The 16,355-nt window shown below is 42.2% G+C and overlaps 1 protein-coding gene across 2 annotated transcripts in view; it reads right to left on the bottom strand.

Moving 5' to 3' along the window:
- Nucleotides 1-709: 709 nt before the first annotated feature.
- Nucleotides 710-16,355, bottom strand: part of grm5b (glutamate receptor, metabotropic 5b) — an 87,947-nt gene continuing 72,301 nt past the window's right edge. The window contains exons 2-14 of one of the 2 annotated variants that reach the window (XM_046073662.1): nucleotides 14,659-14,894; nucleotides 12,561-12,682; nucleotides 11,610-11,734; nucleotides 11,346-11,514; nucleotides 10,756-10,882; nucleotides 7,588-7,705; nucleotides 7,161-7,347; nucleotides 6,755-6,901; nucleotides 6,205-6,363; nucleotides 5,823-5,948; nucleotides 5,202-5,384; nucleotides 4,046-4,212; nucleotides 710-1,970 (exon numbers count right to left, since the gene is read on the bottom strand). In XM_046073662.1, coding sequence (XP_045929618.1) covers nucleotides 890-1,970; nucleotides 4,046-4,212; nucleotides 5,202-5,384; nucleotides 5,823-5,948; nucleotides 6,205-6,363; nucleotides 6,755-6,901; nucleotides 7,161-7,347; nucleotides 7,588-7,705; nucleotides 10,756-10,882; nucleotides 11,346-11,514; nucleotides 11,610-11,734; nucleotides 12,561-12,682; nucleotides 14,659-14,894 — 2,947 coding nt within the window. In that variant the 3' untranslated portion in view covers nucleotides 710-889. The remainder of the gene's footprint in view (nucleotides 1,971-4,045; nucleotides 4,213-5,201; nucleotides 5,385-5,822; nucleotides 5,949-6,204; nucleotides 6,364-6,754; nucleotides 6,902-7,160; nucleotides 7,348-7,587; nucleotides 7,706-10,755; nucleotides 10,883-11,345; nucleotides 11,515-11,609; nucleotides 11,735-12,560; nucleotides 12,683-14,658; nucleotides 14,895-16,355) is intronic. The other variant, XM_046073661.1, reaches the window with a different exon arrangement.

The following is a 16,355-nucleotide window of genomic DNA, read 5'->3' as shown; positions in this document are numbered from 1 at the left end:
TCTGAAGAAAACAAACCAGAAGAGTAGAAAATACTGAAATACTGGCAGGATAAAAGAAAGCAGCAAGAGAAAGAGGGACTGAGGAAAACAAAGCTATGTGGAGCGGACAGATCAGAGAGCTGAATGAATAAAAAGATGCTTTTTGTGAGAAAAATCTTCAGAGTAACATACAGCCTGGTATGTTAACACAATGCACTTTTGTCAGAAGCATGTTGGATTTGATCAAAGACAAAATCCATAACTTCTCATATATTTACAGTGTTTTTCCTTACATTGTATTTGTTTGTGTGACTGTGAGTGTGTATAATCATATATATATATATGTGTGCCCTTGATAGCCTCTGTTTAGTGTTTAGTCCGTACAGGCTTAAGGAGTCTTGCCTCATCAATACTGCTGTCATGTTGCCATTTACCTCTCATTAACTAAGATACAGAAACAAAAACATACTCATACGCACACATTTACAATCTCTAATTAGTTGATAGCCATTTTTTCTTAAGGCCACTACCCAAACCTAAATGCACATTGCTCTAGACCTTCGAGAATGATTTCAGGCTTTATAGACACCAAAGCACTGCCAAGTTATAGTGGCCATTTTTGCAGTTCTTCACGCCCCACTTGTGACAAACAGCACTAAGAAAATACAACGTGGGCAAGTGTGTTATACTTGCATCCCACTGCAAACATGTAAACACAAACACAGCCAACTGTCGCAGCTTGGTGTCTTCACCAACCAGTCTTCCACGACTCCTTTACTTCAGGTTTTTGCTCCACGTAGGGACAAATGGATTTCTGTACTTCCATCTTCCCTTACTCTTTTCTCATGTTGACCGTTGCTGTTGAGTGCTCCTCTTCACTTCTGCATTTTCTTTACTTGTTGTCTCTGTCTCACAGTGAGGATGAACTCTGGCTGTAGTTTCTGAGTGTCAGTCTGCTGTACCTGGGCGAAGGGGGAGAGGGAGGAGGATGGGAGGGAACTGGGGGGAGACACAGGTCTATCTCTGAGATAGCTGAGCCACTGCTAGATGCCAAGGAATCGCGGAAAGGCGACGGTGGAGTCAAAGCAATGAGCTCCTCATCCAACTCCGCCCTCCTCAGAGGAGAGTCGGTGAGGCAGGTGATGAGGCCTCCTCGCATGGGGGAGAGAGAGGGGGAGGTCTGGGGGTGAAGAGGCGGCAGGGGGTAAGGTGAATGAGGAATAGGGTGTGCAAGACACCCACCTCGGCCCCCCAAGCTGGACTCGACAGGTGGGAGGGGCTGGACGTCGGCGTAGGTGGTGAGGGTCGGGGGCATCTGGATTTCACGGGGTAGCAGATATGGGTCGGTGGGGTGAGGAGAAGGAGGTGTGTGTTTGTGCGTGTGTGAGTGCGTCGGAGAGGGGGACAACATCATGCTGTTGAGCTCGGTGATGTTGGCGGTGAAGCGGTTTACCACACAGCTGATCTGATCCATCAGTGAGCTCTGGGGCTCTCCCGGGTGATCGTCCACAGTAATCAAACGGCCGTCACTCCCAGCGACGACAGAGCCGCTGCTGGAAGGACCACAGCTGCTGCCGCTGCCGCCACTGCAGATGCTGCTCTGGTACTGTGAAATACCAGTCATCGGAGGCTCCTCCCCAAAACCCGCCCCTAGCCTCTGACTAACCGTGCTGATTGGCGAGGGTGTCTGTGGTCGGTATGTGATGGAGTAGCGCTCCTCTGCTTCAGAGAGCTCGTACAGGGTCTTGTCTGTGACAGTGTCAGGATGGCTGGGCAGGGAGGACATAGAGGGGAGGGAGGGCAGAGGGACATGTGGGGGCAGGTCGCCCCCTCCACAGTAACGCTCCTCTGACGTTTTCGAGAAGGGCTTGATGACCGCAGTCTGATTGTTCTCCTTCTTCTTGATATGGAAGGATAGCCGCTGCCACAGGTGGTTGCCACGTGAGCCACTGCGCTCCGTCTGCGCCCAAGACACTGATTTACCGTTGGAGCTGGAGAACAGGAAGGACACGGAAGGAAAAGAGAAAAGAAATAAGGGGCTGTTTTTAATGGTTGGAAGTAGATTTGCCACCTTTCATTTATTAGTTAATTTGATGTGGAAAAACTAATTTAATTGGTTTTTCCAAAAACAAACTGCATTTCCAATTAATGGTTATATAAATTTACAAAGAGTTACAAACATTTTTTTTCTTTATTTTTAATTTAGAAAGGGGCAAAAAGTGAATTGATTTGTGTTTAGGTCCCGAAAAAAGAAGCACTGAACATTTCTTTCACTTCTTCCAACTGCAGACTCCAACATCTCCTTGTTTAAGTATGTATTAAAGACGATCTTTCTACATGAATGACATACTAATGTTGCAAAGGATAGACAAGGCAATTAAATGTATTTTGTGGATTAAATCTAAAAGCACCCATTAGTAGTAAATTTGCATTGTGAGCCAAAACACTGAAAAAAAACATTAGATAAACTGTGCCTGCTCTATCTTAGTTCCAATTTATTATCCTAGATGAGTAATGTCATTTAATAGATACAAACATTTTCAAATGGAGTCTTGATTCAACCACAGAAAATCAGTTGGACATCATATGCAGTGTAATTTCATTACAATTAATTTTCTGTTCTATTTTGCCCGACAGCATGGTCTCCATTCATTTTTCTTTGTCAGGTTCTCTCCATTGCTATTTCTCTCTCTATCTTTTAATTTTTTTTTTCAGTTTTCTCATCAGTCACAGCAGTCTGTCCCCTGCCCCTCTCCCCATTTTCTTCCTCTCATCCTTTTGTCAGGTTAATTAGTGTGATTAATCTATAGTGGAACTGATTAAACCTCACACCACTGTGACAAGGGTTGAAAAGAACTCAAATCACCCTGGAGACACACACACGCGTAAAACGCACACATTCACTGTGCTGTGATCTACTCATTTGATCCCATAGTCTCTTACAGAAGGCTTTGGAGCAAGGTAGGACCAGACCAGACCTGCTACTAACTGAAACACATGCTGCACAAAATACAGTAGTGCTTAATTGATCTTATCTTATATCGTATCCAGCAATGAGTCTGACTGACTGATCTGTTGAGGAAAACCATGCACTCTTAAGTAGCTCAAACATTTTATTCAAACAACAGTCATTTATTTATTTCTTTTAAATACCCCCCCCCCCCCCCACCACCACCACTTGGTCTGCTGGTTTCATGTCTGTCTGCATCTGTTCAGACTACACAATGACAGCATCTCAAAAGGGAACTGCTTCCAGCCCCGCACTGAGGAGATAGACAGCCCTGCCAATTACCACCACCCACAGAGGAAGATAGGACCAGAAGAGATGGAGAGGGGAAGAGAGGAATAAAAGCAGAACAGAGGAAGAGAGCAATAAAAGATGGAAACACTCCTGACGCTTCTTGTAAGAGCATGATTGAAATCTTGCTTGCCAAGCGGGGTGAGCTGAAGTAACCTGCTGACAAACGAAAATGTGTTCTTGTCTTTTTTCTCCCCTTTCATTCTGGGCAAGTAGCTGTGCGTCACTCCCTTTGTGTCCTTTGATCGGTTACTTGTCACTGTAGATGACTTGTAGATGGCCTTAAGCTAGCTGTGAAAGTTATTACGTCTTTCTTTTCAAACTATTCCGTATCTAGACTTTTCTTCTCTTTCTTTTGCACCACTTCTGTTTGGCATCTCTCTGTCCATTCCCTCCACCCCCTTCCATCCCTGTCATCAGACTTCTCTTTCCGAATTTCTCCTTACCCTCCCTTCCTCGGTTCACTCCTCTCTCTCCTTCTTTGCCATGTCATCATTAGGCAATTGTCTGCAGTTCATGTTAGGGTCAGAAGAACAGTCAAGCAGACTCAGGAGAGTTCAGAGAATCAATCTCTCTTTCTCTCTCACACACACACACACACACACACACACACACACACACACACACACACACACACACTATAAATAGTCTCAGAGTAGTGTCATTACAGAAATGCTGCCTTGGACTCTAACTGAGGAGTAACCTGGCATTAACCTGGCCAACAAGCCTCTAGTGTATACACACACATGCACACACACACATATGTACCTGAGTGTCTCTCCAGTAGAGCCTCTGCGTTTCCACAGATTAACCAGACTAGAAGAACGGCTGGCGGCTGAGGAAGATTTGCCGTCACCCACGTGCATGCGCACTACTGTGCTAGTGGTAAAGGCACTGCGCACGTTACGCTCTGGTTTTGCTAGAATGATGTACACCTGATATGAAATAAAACATAATGTTATTTAAGTTCTTAAAGAAGACCATTAAAAAAAATGAAGACCTTCATAACTGCGTCTGTTGTTGGAAATAATTTGATGCCGTCTGTTTACACAAATCTGTCTTCTAACAAATGTTCTTTTTAGAGTGATGAGTGGTGAAGGCTGTTATGACTGACCTTAAATGTGAAACTGCAATAAATATACAATTCTCAAAAGAAACAATATTTATTGAAATGTTGTTATACTTTCTCCTTGAGGCACCACAGGGATGTCTTGCTATTACAAGTGGGAGAAAACACGATGCGTGATAATATTTTAAATGAGCTTTTTCACATCAATGCAGGCATTTGGTTAAAATTTAATTTCAAGTTTCTATTTATTTATTCAAAAACTTAACTTGCACTTACTTTCAATTACATGGTGTTTACTGGGAGCGCTGCCTGTGCATTGGTAGATATGGTCGCAAGCAACTAATATTTTGGGGTACTTTATCATCACATTTAAGTTCTTGCATGCACAAGGGAAGAAAAAAACAAGGAAGTTGAGGGAGGATGACGTAAATATTCACGTGTACTGTAGGAAGTGAACTGCTTTTCTATAAATAATAACGATTTTACTTAATTACTTAAAAGATCAGAAGACATCAGCGTGTATTATTGAGGTCATAACTTGGATGCCTACCACGTACAAGAAATTGTCATCTTGGTCTGTTTCGACAGTAGTAATTAACTGGTAATGTAGCATAAAAGTAGTAATACTGCTGCTATGGTTACCTGAAGTTTAATATACCCTGTGCGCTGATTTAGAACGATTACAACTGCGGCATGTTTGAAGTTCCCTAATATACACTATTAATGGACACTTGAAAATTTTATTTACAGAAGCTTAAAGCAGAAACTTTATGTTTAGGGAGTCTGAAAAATGTAAAAACATATTCATCTAAAAGGTGAATGAGTAGAAACTGTGGATTTTAGGCTCAGGCTTACCTTGGGTACGAACATGCAGCATAGAGCCACAGTGGCACTGAGGCTGACACTGAAGCACATGGTGATAATTTTGTAGTTGGAACCAAAGTAGATGGGTACAAAGGCCAGCCAGATGATACAGGTGGTGTACATGGTAAAGGCAATGTACTTAGCCTCATTGAAATTAGCTGGGACGTTGCGGGTCTTGGAGAGAGAGAAAGTGTAAGCAAGTAGATTAATTTCTTATTTGTAGTTGAATTGTTCTGTAGATTCTGCCTTAAAGGTAGGGAAAGTGCACCTCATTAAAGATGGGGTCATAACCATTCGCTACCAGAGTTGTACTGGTTTTCTCTGCTTTGTAAACATGCTTAATGTATTTGCTTGACTTGCAGTGTATTTCAGCTTTTGTCTCCATTTACCACTCTGCTCTCACACTCTACAGAACATGGATGGCTGCAGGTCACTGATAATCAAACATTGACTTTATAATGTATTTGGTGTAATATAATTTATTTACGCCTGTTGAAAGGTTGTAGAGCACCAAACACAAACAGTGGTTCAATCATTGCTTTTCACATTATGTCTGGGTGACTTTTCACTAGTGATATTGTCAGTTGTAGTTACAAACACTTAAGCTAGTACCTTGAAGGCATAGAAGGTGCAGCTGAGGATGAGCAGACCATTGTATCCCAGCGGGGCAACCACGGCCAGGTTAGTGGTGTTGCAAATGAGGTTGACCTGGCGGATGCTGGGGTAGTCATGGATCACCTATAAAGACAGCGGAGTAACCAGGGCATGAAAAAGCTTCTGCTACAAGCATCACTTTTCTCTTCCAGAACATTAAAAATTATGTTTACAGATATGTAACAGTGGAATTAAAATAGATTGGGCAAGCAGTACACTTTTACAAAATAACATTGCCATTCATTAAACTGCCTAATTGTGAGAACTGTTTAACTCTAAGCGTGTTGGTAGAGCTTCAGTTTGATACCTGTTGAGACACACACCTACACTCACAGCTTACCTCAGGTGGCTCCATGAGGAAGAGAGCTACGATGATGCCCAGCTGCAGCAGTATGAGGAGGAAGGCAATGATGAGCTGAGCACAGGCAGACATGAAGCGAGGTTTCTTTGTACAGATCTTTTTCTTGCTGCCTGCCAGGATCCGAGCGATGCGGTTTGTCTAGGGTCAGATCGCAAACACCATCAGTACCTTTTAAAAAGCTATACTGAACATAATGTATCTATATTCTGGCCATCTGCTTTCTGTATTTCTACACTGCTGCCAATGTCCTTATGTAGACATCTGTAGACAAGTGAACAAAACTTTGATAAAAAAAAAATATTGCACACAGGAGTAAAAAGTTTGTGTGGAAACTGGAAACTATGTGATTTCTTATAGGAAGGCTATTGTTGCCTGCCTTTGTTCAATCCTACCTCCATGTTCCCTCAGCCATCATTCATGGGTAGGATAGACTTTTGGCTCTCTCTAATGTTATGGTGCCCATATCCCCTCATTCTAACCATTAAGAAATGGAAGAGAAAAAAACTGCAGTATGAAGGGACTACGGCACCTGTGTTTTCCCCTGTTTCTTTCTGATAAGGTCTACAGTTCTGCTTCCACCCACAGATGTATCCCTGCTGCTGACTCTCCAGTATCTGAAGCTTTTCTGTGGCTCTTCCCCACAGACCATTGATGACCAAGAGAGGTTAGCATAGATCTAATGACAGGGGTATTCAAGATTCAATACTTTATTGCCATGTCAACATGATTGATTGGAATGTGTCTTAGTGAGCTCACTTAAAACAATGCAGAAAAAGACAAAAATTGTAAAATCACTCACTCATAAAGCACGTAATACATTAACAAAGTGTAAACAGATAAGGCGTAGATTCCATGTCTGTGGAGGTAACTCCTTTAGCCCTACACCACTCACAACTGCTGTACCCTACATCTCAAATCCTTAACTCAGTCCTTACCTTGGTGACAAGCGCAGAGTAGCTCATGGCAGGTGACAGACCTATTCCCAGTCGTTGGAGGTAGCAGTGGATAACATGGGGTTTGGCTATGAGGCTGAAGGTACACAGGTACCCCAGACAGATCCCTGCCAGTATTATGTAGCACAGCTCCCTACTGGAAGATTTCACTACTGGTGTGTCCCGAAACCTAAACGCAGACACACACACACACACACACACACACACACACACACACACACACACACACACACACACCCACCCTACAGTTTACTGTATATAAGAAAAAAACACACTTGTGAAAACTACAAGAAAATAGTAGAAATGTGCAAAGTGGGTATTTATGGTGCATACTTTTGTCTAGTCTAACACTACTTGTATTGTTCTCTTCGGTTCATTTATTTTCTGAGATAGATAAGTGATTCGTTACCTGATGAAGACTGCGGTGACAAAAAATGTGGCCATTTGACCGAGGCAGGCAAAGACCACAGCAGCAATGGGTTCAGGGTCTCCCCACCGCAGATACTCCACTGGGATTGCATCACAGCCTGGTGACAAAAAAAAAAAAACATTGACATTTATTAGATGAGTGTGAAGCCCAGCAACTGAGATAATGAGACTTCCATATGTTTGCCAAACATTTAACTGTAGCCTTATCTTTATTCTTTATGTTCTCTCTCTTTCATTTTTCTCTTGTTTCTCTATCAAGCTTTGATCCAGGATGAACATCAGTGTAAAAAGCTTGACCCAGTGAACAACAACCTGCACAGGTCAGGGTTGGAGCCACAGTTGTCCTGGTGGGGAAGTCTGAACCATTAACTGACTGAGAAGTATATTATAGTAGTAATAGTGTAGTCATTACTCAGCATGCCCCCTTCATCTCTAAGTGAGGATATGACATCTCTCTTTCTTCACTACCTTTCCACTTACATCAGACTGCAGGCTTTTTATCCTTGCAATACATACTTGTCCACACTTTCTTTCTTAACCCTTCATCTGTGTTTCAATTTCTTCCCTTCTTCTTGTACCCATGTCATTCAATCTTTGCATCTGTTTCCTGTCAGTCTCTTTTTCTTTGTAATTCCACATCCATCACTCTGTCCTCCCCCCCCCCCCCAATATGTCCCATATCTCTCTTCATCCTCATCCTTAATCTCTCCCTTCTCCCTCCATCTCTGTCTCTCTCACAGGCAAGGAGATAAAGTGTCATTAATTAGAGGGACAGTTCTAATTACGATCTGAATTAACGCTTGCTGAAATTATCCAGCTGGCTGGTCTAGACATACTGTAGCAGCAGGGATGTATGTAGGCTCTTTCTAAAACATTCTGTTCCTATACATCTTAACTTTCTTGCTTTTTGTCTTTCTTTTCCTCTGTCTCCAATGTCCTATCTCTCATTCCTTCTCTCTTGCTTTACCTGTTTCTCTTCCTTATAGACACACAGACACAGATGCACATACACCTGTTTGTACAGTACAGCAAAACGCAGAGAGAGGAAGAGATAGAACAGTCATTAAAAAAGGCTTAAGTAATTCAATGACTCTGTCTTTCACACGGTCAATAAAGTTGATCAAATCAGTGATGTGGTTTGGTCCAGGGGCATAAACAGCAGCCTAATTGCTGAACGGGAGCCAAGGGGACGGTAACAAACAGAAAATAAGTCAGGTGGAAGCATTCTGCAGAGGATGTGGCTCACTTGCAGGCTCACTCACTGAAAGGCCCAACGTGTCATTTCAGTTACAATTATCATAATCTAAAGCAGTGTGAGGGATTGAACATCATGCAGTGTGGGTAAAAATAATCAGTCCAATAATTGTATTTAAAGAGATAAATAGAGAAACAGAAAAATAACCCATACATAAATCAGCCAAAATGGAGCATCATCACTACAATATAGCAGATCTGAATCTCTTTTTTTCTGATCTTAGAAATTACTTGTATGTAAATATAACTTTTTAAAATCATAGACTTGGTGCTTCTTTTTACTGCTTTAGCGTAGCCCCTTTTTAAGAGAGAGGGAGTAGAGTAACTGTCCTGACTAGCCATGAGGGGTGAGGACCACCCACTGTTGAAAATGTAAGGAGGGAGGCACTTGCTGAAAATTTAACTCCAATTAATCCTGCCCCACATGCTTCAAGATGTCGAGGCCGAAATTCCTAGATCAGAGTTTTCCTCATGGGTTTTCTCAGAGCAGTCAAAAAGCATTGGCTATGTTGGCATTTTAAAACTTAATTAGTTCACAGAACCTGCAGGAAATTGTGTTGCGTTTAACCCTAAGCAAAACTGGTGCATTAAGTGGAGGGGGGCCGTTTGGAGGGTTCAGTCGATATAAAGTTTTGAGGCAAACTCCTTCAAACACTCTCAGACTCAGACTATGGAACTTCACCGATCAGTGGAGAGGCTCAAATCCCAAAGCTAATCCTCCCTTTTTCTGCTACTTTTACTCTCCCTTGCTGCCGCTTCTGTCAGAGCCTCTATTCGTCGCTCTCTCTCTCTCTCACTCTTTTTTCTTCTGTTAATGTTTAAGTCACTTTTCTCTCACTCTATTTTTCTTGTTCTTGCTCTATTGCTGTCCAAAACTCTCCTATTGCTTTCTATGGTTTCACACCCGCTGCACCTCTGTCCCTGCCTGCTGAGCCCTTCCTCTACCACTTCAACTCCCTCTGCCTCTTTATCTCTCCTTCTATTCATCTCTCACACTTTTTGTCTCCTTTTTTGGCCTGAGGGAGAGAGATCAAAATGTCTGCTGGAGGAACAGGGCAAGCAGTTTGTTTACACCTCATTATTGATGTTCCATATAGCCCCACTGGGGACATGCAGCATTATCACAAAGTGATACATGGATAACCGCAATCATGCTTTAAATTCTTTATCGGTCTCTTTTTTTCACTGTCAACTTTCTCTTTGTCATTTTCTCACTAGTTTGCACCCTGTTTTAGTTTAAGGATGCTTCCCTCTCTGGCAAGCTCAATCTGAATTTTCAGCAGGGTTTGATTCATGCTAGCAAGCAGTATAATGAGCAGCTCAAAGCATAACAAGACAATATCCAACCACTTCCAACGCAATGGAGGGTAAATACATTTGCATTGCAACTGAAATGTATTTGCACTGAAAGCTTCTCTTGATGCAGAATAATTAAAACATTGGTGACCATGTTCATAACAAATTAAAGGGATGAGAGAGAGGGAGTGGAAGGGAGGGAGGGGGGAAAAGAGGAAAAGAGGAGGGGAGGTTGAAACGGAGGGATCGTCTCTCGGTTTCTCTCTCTAATGTATCTGGTGCAGGACTTACTGTATAATAATATGCTGTAATGGCACGCTGTGTCAGGGAAAATACAACATATCTCATTGTACTATACATCCTTTATCCTAGGACCCTACACACAGACATGCACACACACATATCTGTGGTCATTGTATGGGTTCCTTTGAGTGGCCTCACTGCTGACGATTGATATTAAAAGGATTTTTATGCAGGAGCATGGTCAGATGTCATGGTCAGAAATGTCTCTGAGATTGCAAATAATATAAATATATTTATAACATAAATTTTATAATTAGCATGTAGGCACACAAACACACAACAAACAGAGACTGACCTGTCAGATCATCAGTAGGCCAAGAGCCCAGTTCACAGGCTCGGCAGGTGTACTCGTCGAACACAAACTCATTTTCTTTACAGGGAGTGCATGTCCAGCAGCAGCTCACCTCCCCTTTACGAATCACCTGGAAGGGACAGAGTGCACAATGTCTGTGTGTACTTGTCTTTGAAGATTTGTGACCCCGAACCTGAAGTTAGGAGTGCGCTAGATTATTAGGAGGGTGGTGGCGAGATGTTGTGGTGGTTTTCAACTGTATTTCCTCAACAGCAGCGGACACAATACACCAAACCACTATTAGGCTACAACCTAATTGATAGTTATACAACAATAGGTGCACAAACTATTACATTTTTTATAATTTAACCACTATTCCAAAATTTGAAAATTGTGACCCATCCCTATAATCTATTGCACATATAATGGAATTTCTCATGTGAAGTAAACACTCCATAGTGGAGTGACGATTTCCAAAATTGCCTGTAATTACTTTTTTTAACAAAGTATGTAAACTGGACTGGAAAATACTCATGTATTTTGTGTAAAATGTACTTTTACTTGCCTCATGTAATCTGTACCGGTCGTCTTACCTTAATCTGTCCTTTGTCACAGGGTTCACTGCAGACTGACTTGATCATGGCATCTTTGTTGGGCCAGATTTCATCATCATCTATCTTCAAGCCTCTATTGTCCCAACTGCCAACATTAATGTAGTCATAGTAGTCCTTCCCCATCTTTTTGAAGTTCATTATTTCATACCTGTTGATGGATGGTACACATACAGTATACATCCAACAGATTAAGGCCACACCAAAAAGAAATCCATGACAGCTTTGTTCAGTTACAGTGCGTACCTGCCAGGTGAGTCTCCGTTCTCATCAAATAGGATTCCCTCCCCTGACACGCCTGTGAAGTTGGTTTTCATCAGGAAGTCCAGGAGAGTAGCACCATCTATAGGTCGCATCGCATCACACAGGCCCTTTAAATACACAAACAGGACTTGTCATGACATATCTAACAAAAATCCTGAGCCACAGCTTAAGAAACATTGTTTCATAGAAGTATTTTTGTGTGTACACAAGTCACTTTGGAAATGGTGGTCAGTGGTCAAGAACACAACGCAATGGCATATAAACAGTAAAAACTTTCCTTTCGTTAGAACAGCTTCATTATGGTAAATTATCCTCAAAACATGATTACTGTACTGTTGGACTATCATCATATAAACTTAAAGCAATAAAAACACCAGCAAACAAGGTGCATCATCCCAAGTTTCATGAAAATTTAAATGTGCAGTCCAGCAGGTTTTGCTTTTCTATCACCACTGTCCCATTCAGGCCAATTACTGTAGCACTGGCACACACAGTGAAGATCAAGATTAATCATCTCATTATGTTTAATCAGAATTGAAGCCCTGTGTCTGAAATATTACATTCCAGTTTTCATGTCTGCAAGGATGAAATCTATGTTAAAACTAATATGAGCTGAAAAAGAGCAGCAATGATGTATTTTCTTCTGTATTTTTAAAACTTCTGGTTTAGCTAAAACTATTTCAGCTTTCTATCTCAATTCATAAATTGGCACATAATTACTGTAATAAGTCATGTTTATATAATATATGCAATCATCTAGGTTTCCATTTTGAACTCCAGTGTATGCAGTTTGACAATAAGTTAAACAAGATCAAGTGGAATATGTCAACAATACCCTGCTTCTTTTTGTCCCACCTTTCCCACTCTCCACCCCTTCATCTACGTCCTTTATCCTAGTATGTCCCTCCATTCATCCAACAGAGTGGTACCAACCTGATAGCCTGGGCAGAGTGCCCGTTGCATGTTATGCAGGCCATATGCCATCGAGTAGATGGCATTAATGACAAACCCCATCTTAGTGTCCTGTGCATACTGCTGCCGAAGCGACTCTCGTTCTGCAGAGAGGAGGGTGGGTAGAGTCGGGGGGAGGGAGAATTGGGTTGGTGAGGAAGGGTGGAAAGAGAAAGCGCGCATATCACAGAAAATGTTAATTTCCCTACTAGTTTTATGACACACAGAATGCTTTTCTTCCTAACATCAAACACCACTCTCCTTCCGCTCATTTCTTCTCATCGGCCACTTCCCACCTCCACATCTCATTTCTTTCTGCCTCTTTCTGTGTCCTGTTCATTTGTATTTCATGTTCCACTTCATTAGAATACATGAGGCATGACTCCCTTTGATACAGCTCTCACGCACCGTTTTGCGTATGAATGGAGAGAATGAAACAGAGAGAGAAAGACGGAGGGAGATGAATACAAAAAAATAAAATAAAGGGAGGGTGCACTCACAGCCACAAGGGATATCTCCAGATGAACAGGAAAGCTGTGTGTATCCGTATGTTATGTGTGTGTTCAGCCAGTCTGTTTGCATGTTTTGAATTTGCATTAATAGTGGCCATTATGAAAGCCTGTCAATAAAAAATGCAGATTGGTACTGTAAACAATGCAGCCTCTCTCTCTTTCTCTGCACCCCAGATGGTCATTGTCAAAATAGAAGTACAGTACAGCTGTAACTCTGTGTTGTCTCCATTCATACTCGCTGTTACAGGTGTTCAAGAAGTACATTTCAGGTCTTATACCAATATGTCTCAAAAGATTTCAACAACAATTAAACTGAAAGCTGTAGCTGTTAATCACTCTGTCATGAAAGAAAATAGTGTAAAATTGCTCTTGCTACTGAGCATTCTAAACTTACTGGCCACTTTATTAGGTACACCTTGCTAGTGCCGGTTTAGACCCCCTTTTGCCTTCAGAACTACCTTAATTCTTCGTGGCATATTTGAACAAGAGACATTTGTCCATATTGACATGATAGCATCATGCAGTTGCTGCAGATTTGTCAGCTGCACATCCATGATGCGAATCTCCCGTTCCACCTCATCCCAAAGGTGCTCTATTGGATTGAGATCTGGTGACTGTGGAGGCCACTGGAGAACAGTGAACTCAATGTCATGTTCAAGAATCCAGTTTGAGCTTTGTGACACGGTTCATTATCCTGCTGGAAGTAGCCATCAGGAGATGGTACACTGTGGTCATCAAGGGATGGACATGGTCAGCAACAATACTCAGGTATGCTGTCACATTTAAACTATGCTCTGTTGGTACTAAGGGGCCCAAGGGGCCCAAGTGTGCCAACAAAATATCCCCCCCACATTACACCGCCACCAGCCTGAACCGTTGATCCAAGGCAGGATGGATTCATGCTTTCATGTTGTTTACACCAAATTCTGACCCTACCATCTGAATGTCGCAGCTGAAATCGAGACTCATCAGACCAGGCAATGTTTTTCCATCTTCTGTTGTCCAATTTGGTGAGCCTGTGTGAATTGTAGCCTCAGTTTCCTGTTCTGAGCTGACAGGAGTGGGGCCCGGTGTGGTCTTCTGCTGCTGTAGCCCATCTGCTTCAGTGGTCAACGTGTTGTGCGTTCAGAGATGGTTATTTGAGTTACTGTTCCCCTTCTGTCATCTTGAACCAGTCTGCCCATTCTCCTCTGACCTCTGACATCAACAAGGGATTTTTGTCCACACAACTGCCGCTCACTGAATATTTTCTCTTTTTCGGACCATTCTCTGTAAACCCTAGAGATGGTTGTGCATGAAAATCCCAGTAGATCAGCAGTTTCTGAAATACTCAGACCAGCCCGTCTGGCACCAACAACTATGCCACGTTCAAAGTCACTTAAATCCCCTTTCTTCCCCATTCTGATGCTCGGTTTGAACTTTAGCAAGTTGTCTTGCCGAAATGCATTGAGTTGCTGCCATGAAATTGGCTGATTAGCTATTTGTGTTAACAAGCAATTGAACAGGGGAACCTAATAAAGTGGCCGGTGAGTGTATTTTGGTGCATGTTTATTTGTGTCTGTACTCACTGCTACAGGTGCGGTTATATTTGTTGTTCTCCTGTGGGTGGCCTTTAAGTCGACAGTGGAAACGATGCTGCCAGAACTCTGGAAACCAGGGGTTCCTGAAGTTGTTTTCAGGACGAAGTTTAAGGTAGTACTCATCAAACCACTTCACATCAGCCGACTGGAGCTTGATGGTAATACCACCGGCTGCTTCCCTAACAAAGCCATCTGTTACATCATACCGGTCTGCCCATCCGTCACTGCAAAGAAACACAAGGAAAGACAAGTAGAAAATGTTCAGCAAACTCAAAGACCCCGCCAATTTATCTGTGAGAATGAATATACCTGCTTCACTGTTTTGCAATCAAAACAAAATTTGCATAGTTTCTTCTGGATTTGCGGAGGAATCATTTGATCATTCTGAATTACCCATGCTGATTATGCTGCCCGAGCTATTTAGAGAACTTAATTGGACATTTGATGTTTTCCAGTTCTAAATATTTTGGAAGAAGATTTAGGTGTAAGTATGTGGGAACATTTTCTTTATAATTATTTGGTTCTACTATCAAAAAAGAAGGTTGAAATAATGAGGCTGACGACTCAGGCACCATCTGAACTGCTCGAACAAGCCTCCCATTAGCCAAAACTTGCTTGTTTCTATGTCTAAAAGGAGCCCTCTCGCAGGTGTGCTGTCTGGTTATGGTTAGAGTTTAATCAGCCATGTGGAGCTGTGAACGTTTTACAGGGCCAATGATTATTTGATTAGCTGGGCATGTACAGTACATGGAAATTATAATGTGCCGAGATGCAAACGTGAGTGGGTCAGCTTTCTTAATAGAAATGGAATTACAATACACATCTCTGTGTGTGTGTGTGTGTGTGTGTGTGTGTGTGTGTGTGTGTGTGTGTGTGTGTGTGTGTGTGTGTGTGCGAGCGCAGTGGACTGCTGACATGCCTGTTATTGGATTAAATTAATTGCTTGGGTTGAGGATTGAGGCACAGGGGCCATAACAAATAAACACTATTTCATACACCACAAAGACATTTACTTGGTGAGTGCTCCAGTTTCCTTGGACGAAGAGAATGGGAAACTGAAAAACAGGGAATAAGAGTGAGAGACAGGGAAGCAGAAATAGCAAGGCAGGGAGAAATACAGTGAAAGGAGGCACAAACAGAATGATGAGTAGAAAGTCAGAGGACATGTGGGAGGGAGCTCTTACATCATTATGGGCAATGTCCAAAATGCATCATATCACTGATAAATAGGCATAAACACTATGCACACACACGCACACACACACACACACACACACACAGCCGGGTGTTGAGATGATCTAGGTCAAATGGAGTATTTTGGCTGCAGCTCAGCAGCCATGCCCCGTCAGACACCAGCAAGATGAATATAATAATTTCACAACACACACACACACACACACACAAAATGTGGAGACATGTCGCATGTTTGCATTTTGGGGTGGAAAATTTGGGTTTACTGCTCCTCAAGAAAGTACAGATGGCACAGTCAGTGTGTTTGTGTGTGAGAAAGAGATAAACAGAGGAAAGGAAAGAGAGAGATGTGGATGTGAATGACAAATCTTCTCTCCTCCTTTCACAACTACTGCCAACATGGCCTAAAGCAAAACAATGATCCTCAGCTCTTCCAGTGGAAATTCTCATTTCTTTCTTTCTTTCTTTCTTTCTTTCTTTCTTTCTTTCTTTCT

The sequence above is a fragment of the Micropterus dolomieu genome, linkage group LG17, assembly GCF_021292245.1.
Source record: "Micropterus dolomieu isolate WLL.071019.BEF.003 ecotype Adirondacks linkage group LG17, ASM2129224v1, whole genome shotgun sequence".
Classification (NCBI taxonomy): Eukaryota; Metazoa; Chordata; class Actinopteri; order Centrarchiformes; family Centrarchidae; genus Micropterus; species Micropterus dolomieu.
This window is presented reverse-complemented; position numbering and strand designations above follow the sequence as displayed.